Source organism: Myotis myotis, unplaced genomic scaffold (assembly GCF_014108235.1).
Source record: "Myotis myotis isolate mMyoMyo1 unplaced genomic scaffold, mMyoMyo1.p scaffold_m19_p_13, whole genome shotgun sequence".
In the NCBI taxonomy this organism is placed as follows: domain Eukaryota; kingdom Metazoa; phylum Chordata; class Mammalia; order Chiroptera; family Vespertilionidae; genus Myotis; species Myotis myotis.
Window position 1 is genome coordinate 45734468 of NW_023416317.1, and position 16086 is coordinate 45750553.

The 16086-nt window shown below is 44.8% G+C and overlaps 1 protein-coding gene across 1 annotated transcript in view; it reads left to right on the plus strand.

Moving 5' to 3' along the window:
• The first annotated feature begins 220 nt into the window (after positions 1-220).
• The window catches only part of CMTM8 (CKLF like MARVEL transmembrane domain containing 8), a 53626-nt gene continuing 37760 nt past the window's right edge, over positions 221-16086 (plus strand). Inside the window, exon 1 of the mRNA XM_036332850.1 lies at positions 221-664. Within this exon, the coding sequence (XP_036188743.1) occupies positions 518-664 (147 nt within the window). The 5' untranslated portion in view covers positions 221-517. The remainder of the gene's footprint in view (positions 665-16086) is intronic.

Sequence of the window (16086 nt, forward strand, 5' to 3'; positions counted from 1 at the left end):
GTCGGAGGCCAGCGCCGGGCCGGGGGGCAGCGGGCGGCCGGGACCCCGCACCCCGTCCTGCGCGCGGCCCGCCCCGCGACCCTGGGCACGACTCCGCGCCCTCCGAGCCGCACCGTCCCGGGCAACAGGTGAAGACGCCCCGGCCCGCGGCGCCCCGGCGGGGCGGTCCCTCCCCGCGCGCCCGGCGCCCGCCCCTCTCCACGCCCCCTCCCCTCCTCCCGGCCTCCGCCGCCAGCCTGGGCCGCCCGGCGGCCTCCCCCAGCTCCGGCCCGTCCTTCTCCGCTCGCGCCCCCTCGCCGCCCGAGAACCCGCACGCCGAGGAGCCGGGGGCGCCGCGCACCCGCTGGACACGCGCCGCCGCGGGACCCGCCCCGGTTGGCGCCCCTGCGCGCCCCCTTCCCCGCGCCCGCCGCGCGCCCCTCCCCCGCGCCCGGGTCCCCTGGGCTCCCGGCCGCAGGTCCAGCCCCCGACGCGCTGGGGGTCCCGGCGGAGGGGCCAGCCCGGCAGAGGCGCGACGATGGAGGAGCAGCCGCGCACCCGCCCGCACACCGTCACCACCACCGCCAGCTCCTTCGCCGAGAACTTCTCCACCAGCAGCAGCAGCTTCGCTTACGACCGGGAATTCCTCCGCACCGCGCCCGGGCTGCTCATCGTGGCGGAGATCGTGAGTCCGGGGCCCCGGGGTGGACGGGGGCGGGGGGGGGGGGCGGGGGGCAGAGGGACCGGCGCGCGCGCCTCGGCCGGGAGCCAGCGCAGGTCCGCGGACGGGCCTTTTCGCTCCGTCTCGCCTTCTTCCCAAAGTGTGAAACTCAGAGACCACCTCTCTGAGCGAGGTCCCGTCATCTTGGGGAAGAGGCTCGTGACCCTCAGGATGTCAGTCGGGGGAGAAACCCAGCCTGCGGGGGACCCCGTGGGTGATGGAGGCTCGTCCTGGGAGCTGGATGGTTGGTGAGCCGGGAGTTTATGTTAATGAGAGTCCCAGACACCTGGTGCCGCCCTTACCTGCTCTCCACGTGGGTGGCCTCCTCCCTAAAGCAAAGCTTTCCAAAGGTGGGGGGAGAGGAACGGATTCATCCCTTTCCCTAATTATCTCCCTGGTAATAAAGTTGCGGCGAGCCAGGAAAGGTTCACTGAATACAAGCCGAGGGCCTCAGCCGCTGAGGACCCAGGGTCTCCCGCTTGGTGCCGTGGCACATCTTGGTTCGGGCTGAGAACATTCCTGGGGAGGAGGCTGGGCATGTGCATTCTCCCCTTCCTAGGAGGACAGGGAGGCTGAGAGGGTAAGTGATTTCCTGCGAAGTCCCAGCCAGTCCTTCACTGCCTTTCCATTGAGTCTTCGTCGTGTGCCAGGGTCTCCTCAGGCTCTTTAGGTGCCTTCTGCCCTTACGTAATCCGCACAACAACCCTACCCTGCGAAGGTGGCTTCAGCTATTATCCCATTTTACAGGTGAAGAAACTGAGGCATAGAGAGGGGAAGTAAGTCACCCCCCGCCCCTCCCAGGTGGAGGAGCTGGAATTCAAACCCGGGCCTGACTTGCCAGGGGCCTGCCCTTCACTGGGAATGGGCATCCCATCCAGCTGCCTAACCAGTGCCCCTTCCGCCAGGTGTCCTTTCCTGTGAACACTTGTGGAATGAAACTCTAGCCTACGTGGGGGTGGAGAATGGGAGTCAGGATGGTGCAGAAGTGACTGATGACTCTGAGAAACCTTCAGCAAAAGCTGTATACATCAAATAGCTTACTTGCTCCTCCATTGTCTCAGACCCCTCCCCGGGTTACTGGATCCCCCATCCCCCCAGCTGGTGTGGAAGGACTTCAGAAGACCCAATAAAAAGCTAAGGGATTGGAATCGCCTTGTAGGAGGGCCTGGCTTATAGGAATTCAACAAATATTTGCTGTGTGAATGAAGGAGTTGGCAGGCTCCCCTGCTCTTTCAAAGCAAACAGAAGCTAAAATGATAGAGATGGGGCTTTTACTGTGGGGTGGATTTCGACCCGGCATAAAGTAAAATGCTTCTTGTTTTCTGATTAATGATCAATAAGCTCTATGTTCCACACTTTTTCAGAAAATAGAAAAGTGAAGGAAACCATGTAAATGGCCCACTATCCCATCCCTACAAGTAATCACCGTTGATATATTGGCATGTATCCTTTTAGATTTCAATACATTTTTTGAGAAAGTCAAAAAAGCGTAAGAAAAGTTACTCTTATGACTGCTACAGTTGAGTTTTAATTCTGGCCAGAACTATAGATGCACATGTTTACAGAGCCAAATAGTCCTATAGGCAGACATGTTTCCCCACCCGTCTCCATACCAGAGGTACGAACATTCAACTCCCTTAGAGCTCTAGATCAGTGGTGGGGAACCTTTTTTCTGCCAAAGGCTATTTAGATATTTATAACATCATTCAAGGGCCATACAGAAGTACCAACTTAAAAATCAGCCTTCTATATTTGGTCAGACATTTCATTAACTCACCGCTAATGCCTTGGCAGGTCCAGACCCAGTGATTTCTCGGGCCTTATACAGCCCCCTCTTTACCACCCCATTGTACATAGACCCTCCGCTCTTCCCCTTCGTTTTGGGTTAGATCAATAACAAGTGTTGACCTGAGGAGACTGAGCCTCTGAGTAGTCTATGGGCACTTTTCCTTGCTTGCCCAATTTCTTGTTTTCCCTGGAGTTAGTCATTCTTTCTTCCCATTTGTTTTTCGTTCTCTGGATATTTAGTCACTAGTTTTGCCTTAGTTGTCTAAATCTCCTCTTAGAAAAACTGAGACATGTTCTGAGACAGAGCTGAGAGGTGTTCTGTCAGGGTCGTCCTTACAATGGAGGGAGCCTCTGAGCGGCCCCCAGCTCACCTGGGCACAGCTGATGGCTGGGGTCTCCTGCACCACCCTGGGCTGGATCCCCTGCTTCCCAGGAGCAGTGTCCTCCCTGTCTTGCCTTCCTTTTGGGGGGACACACAGCCTCTAGTACAGGGGTGGGCAAACTTTTTGACTCGAGGGCCACAATGGGTTCTTAAACTGGACCGGTGGGCCGGAACAAAAGCATGGATGGAGTGTTTGTGTGAACTAATATAAATTCAAAGTAAACATCATTACATAAAAGGGTACGGTCTTTTTTTTCAATAGTTTTATTCATTTCAAACGGGCCGAATCCGGCCCGCGGGCCGTAGTTTGCCCACGGCTGCTCTAGTAGTTTCCTACGAAGGGATGCATCTGTAAATTGAGATGTGCGTCTTTCAAAATGGCTTGATCCAACTGTAACATAATGAATAGTTTGGGTAAAGAATGTTAGATTATAAATTGTTTTTTTTTCCTCCAGAATTTTTAAAGTATTTCTCTGTTGTCTTCTAGTTATTCTATTTATTTTTTAAAAGTATTTATTTCAATTCTTTAAAAAATGTATTTTATAAGCATTTGTTTGAGCCAAAACTGACAACAGTTGCCGGGAAAGATCTCAAATGCCCTGTTTATTCCAGTTCGTGATCCCTTTTTTCTTCTGGAATCCTGTAGAATCTTCTTTCTTCTGTAATATCACAGTCATGGGCCTTCATGTGAGTTTGTTTTCTTCCATTATACTGGGGAGCTGGTGTGTTCTCTCAATCAGGAAAACTTACGTGTATCTTTAAGGAGAACTTTAAATTTTTTTTCTTTTTGTCTGGGTTATATGGAAGCTCTATTTTATTTTTAATTCTTTATTGTTGAAAGTATTACATATGCCCCCTTTCCCCTCCCCCTCATTGTCTTCACCTAGCCTGCCCTGTCTCCCCCTCCCCCAAGGCCATCTCCCCCTCTCCCAACGCCGTCCTTCATCCCCCCCTCCCCATTGTCTATGTCCATTGGTTATGCTTATATACATACAAGTTTTTTGGTTGATCTCTTACCCCCTCAACATCTGCCCCCATCCTCCCCTGCCTTCCCTTAAAATTTTAATTTTTATCTTTGCATTTTTTCAGTGTTTTGTTGTTTTTTCTGAAACTTTTTTTCTATACATATGTGTGTGTTTTATATTTTTTTATGGATTAAAGACCTGCTGTGTTCACTTACCATATACCATGAGCATTTTTCAGGGCCTGAGATCTCTCCCGCTATAATAGTTTCCTGTCATAAGGAAGTACTGTTTTGATTTCCTCTGTTTTCCATTGTAAAACTGGCATGTTTCTAGGTTTTACTAGGATAGCCAGTGCTGTAGAAATCTTCCTTGTTTGTCCCTCTTTTTACATTTGTCCAATGGGGGGGCAGGTTTCAAACTATTGCTGTCCCAGCCCAGAGATTAAGATAAACCCAGAAGAATGTTAACTTTTCTGCCTTGAAAAAAAACAAAATACTGAGACAAAGAACTACTAAGAACCTGACTTCCCCCACCTCATCCCAGGGGAAATGAAATAATAGAGAACAAAACACAATGTTTCCCCAAATTTGTTGTAAAAATGCTTGCCCTGACTTTCTCATAGGGGTGAATGGTAGCAGCTAACCTACTAAAACACTCTAGGCTGTGCCAATATGACATCGTGTTGAAACCAAATTGTATTTGTTCCCTTTTCAAAATTTTATAACAAACTAAAAGCAATCCAGTACTTGACCTGTGATTTGGAGGATGCTGTGATCTCATAACAATCTCCAGTTTTTATCTGAGACTAAAAGTGATTTGTCAGAAGCTGAGTTAGTTGCACCCTTCTTGTTACTGATGACTTTAAAATGAATTATAGCATCTGTGTAGTAATGTAAGGTCACCTTTCATTATTGTCATGAGCAAACGTAGTTGAGGAAGACAGAATAGGGCTTTCTGACAGCTGGAATCTGAAGTACTCTATCCTGTTGCGTTCCTTTAAAAAAAAGGGGGGGGGGCACAGTTCCCATTTCACAAAAACAATACCTAGTCTTTGCAGAAAAAATTAGAAAAATGCAGGTAAGAAAAAAAGATGTAATTCTAGCCTTCCTAGTGGTTCCTCATGGGCGTGGTACAACTCTTTGTCTGGGAGTGGGTGGTTTTTTTATTTGTTTATTTAATGGTTATTGTAATGCCATTTACTGGAGTTTAGTGCCCTGGGGTCCAGGTATGCTAAATGTCCTGAAGTACCTGGGACAGTCCCCAACAATGAAGAATTGCTTCACCGGTTGACAACAGCACCATAGCTAAGGAACTCTTGAGTGAACCACTGTTTACCTCTTGGAGTAAACCATTCTAGAATTTCTCAAGTGGTTATATGTTATTTATCTGTAATTTTTAAAATATATATATTTTTTGATTTCAGAGAAGAAGGGAGAAGGAGAGAGAGTTGGAAAAATCAATGATGAGAGAGAATCACTGATCAGCTGCCTCCTGCATGCCCCACACTAGGGATTGAGCCTGCAACCTGGGTATGTGTCCTGACCAGGAATCAAACCGTGACCTCCTGGTTCGTAAGTCGACGCCCGACCACTGAGCCAGCCAGTCAGGCTTTATCTGTAATTTTTAAAATGCAGTCACCTGTAAACGACGTTTTGTTTACTGCTGTGGCCATCTGTGATAGATGCCTTCCATTTGTCCCTCAGTCTGCTCTCCACCTTGCTCTCCACCCCAAAGGCACACATGCATGTGCTGTCGCAAGAACTTCCCTCTGATGTCCCCCCCAAAGGAGGCTGTAGGGTGAGGGAGAGCAGGTGCTGGGTATTCATTCCCTGAGTCCCCCCTACTGGGTGCAGCAGGCTGGCTGTGTCCCTCCGTGGAAGGCCGGCTGTCTGGCAGCCCTCTGATAACTACATTCCCAGGTGCTTAGGTACTGCACTGTCACTTGTGGTTTGCTAGCACCCTGCTTTATAAGTAACGCCTTTATTAAACTCCACTCAACTTACCCAATCTGAACGTGCCCAGTTTCCTGTTGAGACCTGATAAATTGCCTTTCCTCATCAATGATTAATTTCTTATAATATACTTAACTAGAGGCCTGATGCACGAAATTCGTGCAAGAGGTTCCGCCCTCGCAGCCCTCTCAGCCCCTGCTTTGTCCAGAAGGTTGTTCAGCTGTTCGATATAATTAGCATATTAACTCTTTCTTATATAGGATAGCCACATAGTATTCCGTAACTAGCCAGGCTCCTACTGTTCCCTTTGTGTTTCTTTCTTTCCTTTAACAATGTTGTAATAAACATCCTTTAAACAAAATCTTTCTGGGTGTTCTTTTATTTTTTATTGATTTCAGAGAGGAATGGGGAGAGAGAGAAATATCAATGATGAAAGGGAATCATTGATTGGCTCCCTCCTGCATGCCCCACACTGGGGATCAAGCCCATATTTGTTGTTAGGATTTCGCCTTATATTTTAAAAATGTATTTTTATTTCAGAGAGGAAGGGAGCTGGAGAGGGAGATAGAAACATCAATAATGGGAGAGAATCCTTGATCGGCTGCCTCCTGCACACCCGCCACTGGGGATTGAGCCCGTAACCTGGGCATGTGCCTTGACCAGGAATTGAACTGTGACCTTCTTGTTCATAGGTCGACGCTTGACCACTGAACCAGGTGCATCTAGTGGTTTCTTTTCTGAGGACGGGAAGTATTAATTTGTGGTTTATCTTTTGCGGGGAGGCAATGGGGATAGTGGAGCTGCATGGACTTTCCTCTGAGGTGTGCACACAGCTCGTTGAAACGCCTGGCAGTCTGAATAGTCAGGGCTATTTCCAAAAGTAACTGCTGGAGGAATGGGGAGAGAATGATTAACTGGACAGCTTCTAAGCTTTTAAATTTGTTCCTTAGCAGATGACCGTTGGTCCATTCCTTCTCTCACTTCTGTTATCTCTAATCTGTGGAGTTTTCTTAGGGTCTGCTTGGAAATGCACTTTTCTGATAGATTGGCTATTTTCCTAAAGACTGGAAATCCCATTGCTTATTTAATCATTAGTTTGTTCTTGCATAGCTCCCAGGAATCCCTCACTGCTCTAGGCTGCTGCTGATGCTCTTTCCAGTGTCTGTGTGTGTGTGTGTGTATGTGTGTGTGTATATATATATATTAATATGTGTTTTTATTAATTTCAGAGAGGAAGGGAGAGAAAGAGATAGAGATAGAGAGAGAGAAACATCAGTGATGAGAGAGAATCATTTATTGGCTGCCTCCTGCACACCCCACACTGGGGATCAAGCCTGTAACCCGGGCATGTGCCCTGACTGGGAATCAAACCATGACCTCCTGGTTCATAGGTCAATGCTCAACCACTGAGCCATGCTGGCTGGGCCAGATTCTATATATTTTTAAATTATTTGTGGGTGTTTTGGTGTGAGAATTTGGGAGTGTGAGGAAATGAACATATAGGCCTCATCAGCTACCTTGAATAGATGTTTAGCTGTTTTGTCATTCACTTATCAGTATTTTTAAAAATTCACTTGATGATGTCTCCTCCCCCCTCTCCCTCCTCCTTCTTCTCCTCCTCTTCTTCCTCCTTTTTGCTAAGATTTATGACTACAAGCTATTCCCAGGAAGGTGGCAGTACTTTTCCTTAGAGGAGTGTGTTACCATTAATTTTCATTTAAAACTAAATGAATTTTAATTTATTATTTCACTTGATATTAAGCCAGCTCAGGTTTGAGGGAATCCCTTTCATTTCCATTTCTAGTTGAGCTGTGATTTGAGGATACAGTTTCTGAATTATATATGAATGGGTCAACCACACCCTTCTGGAGTGCGAGGTGAAACAAATCCCATCTGATTGCTTCTCCCTCTTCCGTGCCCACACATGAGATTCATGGTAACCACCCCAGTAGAATCTCCCTTCTGTGGGAAAGCAGGATATCTATCCATTGTCTTAGTCAAGGTTCAGTTGCAAATGCAGCGTACACTCCAGCTAGTTTAATCAGCAAGGGTCTTATTGTACATCATCGGATGGCTTCCAAAAATATTGGTAGGGCTGGAGGAGCAGGCTGGAGGGTGAGCTTCTTGCAAAATCTCCCAGAATCACACCATGGAACTGGCCTGTCACAGGCAAGAAAGCAAGGATACAAGATTTATTCTCACAACTGCTGGGTCCTGGATCTCTATTGCCTCCATTGTATGACACATGGCTCCAAACAGCTGCCCCCTGACTTGTCTCTCAAGACTATGAAGCTAGGGATGGGACAGTGGGATTTCAATTATAGCCTCTCTCTCTCTCTCTCTCTCTCTCTCTCTCTCTCTCTCTCTCTCTCTCTCTCTCTCTGACTTTTTGGCTGAGCCTGTGGGGGGCAGCTTACACGTATCTTCTAGCTCCATGATGTTGTCTCTTGCCTTCTGAGTCTTGGGTGGGTGTGTCTGCCAGCACTACATCATGTGTGGCACCTGAGCTGTAGTCTGACTTCCAGCCTCTAGTGTGCAATAAGGCATCCTGCAAGGAGAACAGAGTGGAATGGGGGGGGGGGGGGGGGATCCACATGTAGCACTTACCACCGTCACGTTCATCAGATTTTCCTAGAATCACTGTGTCGAAAGTGGAAGACCTCCTGTGATGTGTCATACTTCTGTGACATTCTAAGGATTGGCCCTTTTCCAGTCTAGACGTGCATTTGATTTTTAGCTATGTGGCTTTGCACAGCTGATGTCCTGTTTCCTGAACTCCCATTTGTAATAATGAGGAGGGTGATGACGACTTCACAGGTTAGCTGACGATAAAATGAGCTAAAACACATGTAAACCCTGTCCCGGGGGTAAATATTAGTTTATTTCTTGGGTGAATGTAGATTTAGTCTTCCCTTCTTCTCTCGGTAGGTCCAGACTTTGTAGATTAGTCCCATTGGGACAGGGCTGCATTTAGAATGAATGGCCATATCTTAGCTCTGCTGAGTTTTTATGCATCAGCAATGAGCATGAGTAGAATTTAGCCTCTGTTATATGTACTGGGGTTAGGGTTAGGACCATACTTATAACTAAAGAAAGTTTAAAGGCTCCATTGAGAACTCCAAAGACCTGCTTATTTTAACTTTAACTTTTAACATGATTAGTTCATTTAGACTAGTTGGAAGATTAGTTGCCTGACCCTACCACACTTACGAATGATGCTGGCTTTGCAGGTGCAGTGGAAAGATTTCATTGGATTTATGTTCCTGTGTAGACTTTATCCAAAGAAGGTCTACAAAGCCGGGGGGTGGGTCAGTTTTCCAGAGGTTTGAGTTTAATGGTCTGTTTTGAAAAGCACGCAAAGTTCTGACCTTGCTTCTCATCTTGCCTTCCCTTGCCGTCATCTATCCAAAATCTAATTATAGGAGGTGGCACTTTCCAGAGGGACAATAATTCAGAGGTGAGAGATGTCTTTACTGTTGATTTATAACCTGTCTTGTTTCCAGCAAGGACTTGAGGCAGGACAGAAATCTTTAAATTAAGGTTTTAAGAAACCTGTATTAATCAAGGATTGACAGGCATCAAAGATCACTTTTGAAAAGAAAAACTCCATCTGAAACACTAAACCACGAGCAGACTTGAAGGAGCGTCTTGACTAAGATTCTTTAGAGACAGAAAGCCGGCTGGGTTGCCTGACCCTGCGCATGGCAGTCAAGAGGAGAAAATAGTGGGACTTTGCTCATCTCCCTTCAGCTTTATAGGTTTGCTTAGGAAGAGTCTGTGCGCTTTGAGGCTCTGACCTTCTTCTGGTTTCACAGGCCCAGAAATTTTCTTAGAATTGGAGATATTTGAGGAGATCTATAATAGCTATATTTAATATTCTACTAGCTCATGCTTCAGAAATCATGTCTGTGGTTCCTTAACTGTGACAAGAATCTTGAGTGGTTTTCCTCTTCTGTTCACACTTCAGATCCCGAGCTTATGCTCACTGCCCTGGGAAGCTAATGTAGGATTTTTTAACTTCCTTTCTGCGGGTAGGTTGATTTAGTGAAAGACCAAAGCTCAGTTAACTAGTTCACTGGTTAATACCAGGCTGGCTTAGCTACTCGCCAGCAGAAAGGGAGCTCAGATGGGAGTTGGCACTTGTGTTTCCTATCTCTCAAGGTACTTGAAAAGGTTGAGCCACAGCCGTTGAGTTGCTGACCTGCATAACTAAGGAGTAGGAGTTGCCTTCTGCAGACTTGTGCCACGCCCCCAGAACTAAGATGTAATGTTCAGTGTTTTCTGGCCATTGTTAGCCTTGACTCATTTTGAACTTCACAGAATATAGAATCACATATTTTCATCTATGACTTGCTACTTTCATTCATCATGGAGTGTTTTCCATGTTGCCTAGTACGAGTTGCTCATTTATTTTTAAATATTCTTTAAAAATTTTTTTAATCCTCACCGAAGAATATATTTTAGAGAGAGGAAAGGAGAGAGAGAGAGAGAGAGAGAGAGAGAAACATCAATCAGTTGGCTTCCCTATGCACCCCACCCAGGGATTGAACCCACAACTTAGTTATGTGTCTGACTGGGAATTGAACCCACAACCTTTTGGTATACTGGACGACTCTCCAACCAACTGAGCCACGCCCGGCTGGGGCTCATTAACTTTTAAAGTTGTATTGCATTCTGTTACATGAATGTGCCATAATTTGACCCTTCTATGTTGATGGCCTCGTTTTGCCATGTTTTAGAATGATTAAGTTTTCCTTTTTGTATTTCTCATCCTTTTTGCCTTCTCTTAGTAGTTTAGAAGTTATGCTCTGTCTATTCTTTTAGTGGATTCTCTGGCTATCTTAATTTAACATGCATACTTAATCTGTTGATACAACTTAAAATTAGTCAATATTTTTATCCTGTTCTGAAACAAAAACAAAGAACCCTGACTTTGATGACATCCCTCACTATTTATAATATCCTCTAGCTGTTTAGTTCTGTCCTCGTTTCCACCCCCCTGCAAGCTAGGCATTATAATTGTTGTACACAGTCAACAATTTCGTTTTATCTACAGCCCACATGGTTTGCTCATTGTTCCTTCTTATATCTTGGGCCCACCATCTGTTTTTGTTTTTTGAAGATCTTTTTCTCCTCATTCTTGAAAGGTAATTACACAGGCTATAGAATTCTAAGTTGACAGCTATTTTTGTCCCCATTCATTGAAGGTGTCATTCTTTTCTCTCACTGGTTTCCATGGTTGCAGTGGGAAGTTGGCAGTCAAATTGCAATTTGTCATTCCTTTTTAATTTAGCTGCTTTTGCTGTTAAAAAGGTCTTTTCTTTGTATACAGCAGTCTCATTATGATATGTTGGAGGATTTCTTTTTATTTATCCTTGGGTTTAGTTGGGATTCTTGGACTCAATTATTGATCTTTCAGCAATATTGGAAAATTATCAGACATTATCTCTGGAAATGTTGGAAATATTGTCTTTCTCATTGTATTTCATCTTGTTCTGAAACTCTAATTAAATCTCTATTAGGTCTTTAGGCTATATTGTCCATGTCTTTTAAATTGATAGTTATAATAAATTGTTTATTTATTTATTGCTAGTATATTTTTCATTTTAATAATTATTTCACTAGCTGTTTAAGCCATACCTTCAATTTTTAACTTCAGTTCTCTTACACTTCTAGAAATTTTTTAACTTTTTCTGATCTAATGTGCTCTTCTTAGCCTACATAGACTCAGGCCCAACCAAATGAGAGACTGAGTGTGTCTCAAAATTGAGATAGTTGTTCTCCTCTTGTATCCTCTGGACAGGGAGTTAATTTCTTATCCGCCCTCACTTGGAAGGGATGGCCTTTTCCGATCTCAGTTTTATATGGGGGAGGGAAGGAGGTTCCTGTTAGACTTTTCACCTTGGATGGGCACCTGGCTTTAATTATCTTCCACCATCCAGCACATTAATGGAAGCTTGGCAAGGAATAGGAATAGCAATTTCTCAAAGAAAATATATGAAGAGCCAATAAGGACTTGATAGAGATGCTCTATATCATTGTCTTTTGGGAAATGCAAATCAGAAGCACAATGAGATGCCATTTCACACCCAGTAGGATGGCTATAATTAAAAAGATGGACAATAACAAGTCTAGGTGAGGATGTAGAAATTGGAACCCTCATGTATTGCTGTTAGGATTGTAAAATGGTGCAGCCACTTTGGAAAACAATTGGGCAGTTCCTCAGAAGGAAAAACAAAGTTAGCATATGACCCACCAATTTCATTTCTAGGTATATCCCCCCCCCCCAAATTTAATAAAACAAATGTTACACACACACACACACACATATACACACAAACTGTACATGAATGTTTATAGCAGCATTATTCATAATAGCCAAAAGGTGGAAACAACTCAAATACCCATCAATTGATGAATGTGTAGACAAAACATGGTATACCCATGCAATAAATTGCTATTTGGCAATAAAAAGGAATAAAGTACTGATGTGTCCTATAGCATGGATGACAGTTGAAAGCAAAATGCTAAGAGAAAGAAGCCATATGTTATCGGATTCCATTTATATGAAGTGTCTAGAATAGGCAACTCCCTAGAAACAGAATGTAGATTAATGCTTGCCAGGGGCTGGGGGAGAGAGAGGAGTAGGAAGTGGCTGCTAATGGGCAGAGGGGTTTCCTTTGGAGGCAGTGAAATGTTCTGAAATTAGATAATGGTAATGGTTGCATGGCTCTGTGAATATACTGAAAATCACTGAATTGTGCACTTTAAAAGCGTGAAGCTTATGACACATGAGTTAGATCTCAAAAAAGCTTTTTGAAAATGATGGGAGCTCTGTATCCTCAAGAGGTTTAACAAACCCTCAGCTTGAAAACTGGCTTTGGTGTTCAGCTACTCCCCAGGATTCCTATTTTATTTCATTTTTGGCCTCTTAGGATTCCTTCTTTTCATGCCAGCTCAGCAAACTGTTTTAAACTGTTTTCTATTTTATCCATATTTGTTTCATTTGGGAGAATACCCAGCCTGTCACATCGCCAGAAATTGACAGCAGAATCCTTTCAAGTTTTTAAATTTAAAAATGTTAAAGTTGCAAAGGAAAATGGAAAGAATGGTATCATGAACTTCCTCTTCGTTCACTGTGATTTCTCAAATGTGAATATCCTGCTTCATCCTTCCGCTCTCCCAATCTGTCTACTTAATATTTTTGTGGAGCCATTCAGGAGTAGGTTACAAACACCATGAACCCCAAACACCCCAGGTATTTTAGCATACATCTCCCAAGGACGAGAATATTCTCCTATATAACCACAATATAACCATCAAGTTCAGCAAATTATCCTTTATACTAATACAGTTCATACTTAGGTTTTACCAGTAGACCCAATAACATCCTTTCTATTCACTTTTTCCTGCCCAAGATGTAGTTCAGGGTCACGCGTTGCATTTAGTTGTCACATCTCTTTAGTGTCCTTTAAGCTGGAATAGTTCTCAGTTTTTCTTTGTCCTTCAAGATCTTGACAATTTTGAAGAATCCAGGGGAGTTATTTTGTGGAATGCTCCTCAACTTGGGCTTACCTGATGTTCCCTCGTGAGTAGATTCAGCTTATGGTGTTGTCAGGAATACTACTGATGTGGTGTTCTTCTTAGTGTGGCATATTAGGAGGTAAGGATGGTGGCGTGTCTTGTGATTCGTGAATCTAACCCAATCCCTTTTCTGAAAGCTAAACATGGGCTACTAAAGTCTGAGCAGAAATGACAGACTTTATAATCAAACAGATCTGGCTCTCAGTCCTGCTCTGGCTATTACTACCTTTCTGATGATAAACAAAATAGTTAACATTTTTAAGCTGTCTGTAAAATATATCTAATAATACTACATCTTGAGATTATTGAAAAATTAAATACAAATTTCTGTAAATTGTTTAGCACAGTGGCACAGTAAGAACTCATAACTTTTTAAAAATATATATTTTTATTGATTTCAGAGAGGAAGGGAGAGGAAGAGAAAGGTAGAAACATCAATGATGAGAGGGAATCATTGATAGGCTGCCTCCTGCAGGTTGGACCGAGCCCGCAACCCAGGCATGTGCCCTTCACCAGAATCGAACCTGGGACCCTTCTGTCCGCAGGCCGATGCTCTATCCACTGAGCCAAACCGGCTAGGGCAGAACTCATAACTCTTGTTTTAGGGGGTGGTGATCTTACCCAAGTGTCCTAGGGGCCTCCTGTCTCTTGAGGGTATTGGTGATATTGCTCAGAACCTCAGTAGCTCTGTATGAGGAGCCTAAAAGCCTCCCATATATTTCCACTAATTTGCAAAGAGCCAGTGTTCTCTTGGTCTCACCCACCTCCTCTACCCTTGCTATTGCCCATCCCCGGTGTCTACAAGTCCATCTGCCTGAGTGTTGGGTTAGTTTTAAGTGTTGACCAATGATGGGGGTAGAAGTTCTTGGCAAATGCACCCAGACCTCCCACACCATTCTCCTTCCCTTCTTATATTGTTTTGTCACCTTCCTTCTTGGATTACTCACCCTCCTCACCTCCAAATCCTTCTCCCTCTATGATGCAGAGAAACTCCCTCCAGCTTCTATCTTCAAACTTGGATATCGTAACCCAGTGAGGGTCCCACAGCACCAAGGCTCCACGCTGAACCAAGGACCTACTCCTTAGAGGGCAAATGGTGTGATATAAGTAGAAACATATTTTTCTAGAACGATTGTTTTGATTCTGTTCATTGTGCTACTTGTGCAACAGTGATGCCGTGGTATTTCTCTTATCTTTGTATCATCTTGTGAGGATAGCACGTAATTTGAACCTGTATGAGCAATATCTTGACGGAGTTACTGCCCTGCTGATAATTAGAGTATTGCTTTTGGCTAACCATGGGCTTTTATACAGACCTTTCACCTAAATTCCAGGCCTTAGCTGTAGTTGCGTCACACAGGATCTTATTTTTTAGATGTGAGTATCAGCTGGGGCCCTGCACAGTGCCGATACCACATAGGTTGTGTTTTTGTAACCTGTCTCTTCGGTGGGTCCCATGAAATGAGCGTTGGATGTTGCATCTTCTGTGTCTTATGCCACCTCCCACTCTTCTCCAAGGAGCGGTTTGTCTGGGTGAACTTGTTTGGTGAGGCTACCAGACCTTCCATATGAAACTGAGGGATGTCTTTTTCACCTTCAATGTTTTGCATAAATGGGTGACACTTCCACGATACTGTTGTCCGTCCCTGTCTCATGAGAAGGTGTTTGATCTTAGAAGGGGGAAGTGAAGAAAGAAAGAGACAGTGTTTGCGGTGGTAAAGGCCATTGGTATCTAGGGAGGCTCACATACTGAGGCATCAGGCGAGGTGAGACACTAGGGTTGTCGCTGCTGATGACTTAGGAGCTTGGACAGAAAGTTCTCCAGGGGAGTGGAGCTGCCCTGGACACTGTATTTGAGGGAGATGAGAGTTTTGGGGACTGTCTTGTGTTGCCCAAACTTGTAGGACTTTGACTATCTAGTCACTGTTCTCCTAAATTATGTTAGTTGTCCCAGTGAAAAGTCTTCGTTTCAGTGAAGCCTGTGAAACGGAAATGAGACTGGTCCCCAGACCAGTTCTGTTGGCCTGTGTAGTGCTGAAAACCAGAATTAGTTGTCAGTATGTAAAAGTCAGATATTCTAAGGGAATCTAGGTTTCCATGTAAAACTGGACAAATGCACAACATTGGGCCCACAGTCCTTCATGGCAGTAATTTACGGGAGCCAAGAAATAGCTGCCATAAGCATGTGAGAGTGTTGGTCAAGATGCATGTTGGACTCTTGTGACAAAGACCAAAGTAAGTGGCTTTAAACAAGGGAAACTTATTTTTCTCTCATTTGACAGTCGAAGAAGTAGTTGCCGAGGACAGACACGACGGCTCCATAGTGCCGAAGGTCTAGGCGCTTCTGTCTTGTTTCGTCTGTCCTCTCTCTACGCTGGGTTCCACCTGGTCCCAGATGGTGCCTTGTTTCCAACCATCATGTCTGCGCCAGTCTATAATAGGAAGGGAAAGTTGAGGATGCACCGATTCAGGACCCAGCCTAGAAGTTGCATGTATCATTTCATCTCACATCCTATTGGCCAGAATGTGCTGGTGTGACCACATTTGGCTGCAGATGAGGCTGGGGATGCGTGGTCCCCTTCTGTATGGCCATGTGGATAGCTAACATCCAGTTCTTACTAAAGGGAGAAGGTGAGAGTGGGCAGTATAAACAGCTAGTATTCTCTACTGTGAATGGCCTTGCACTCACCTGTTTGCTGCAGTCCTGGGCTCTCT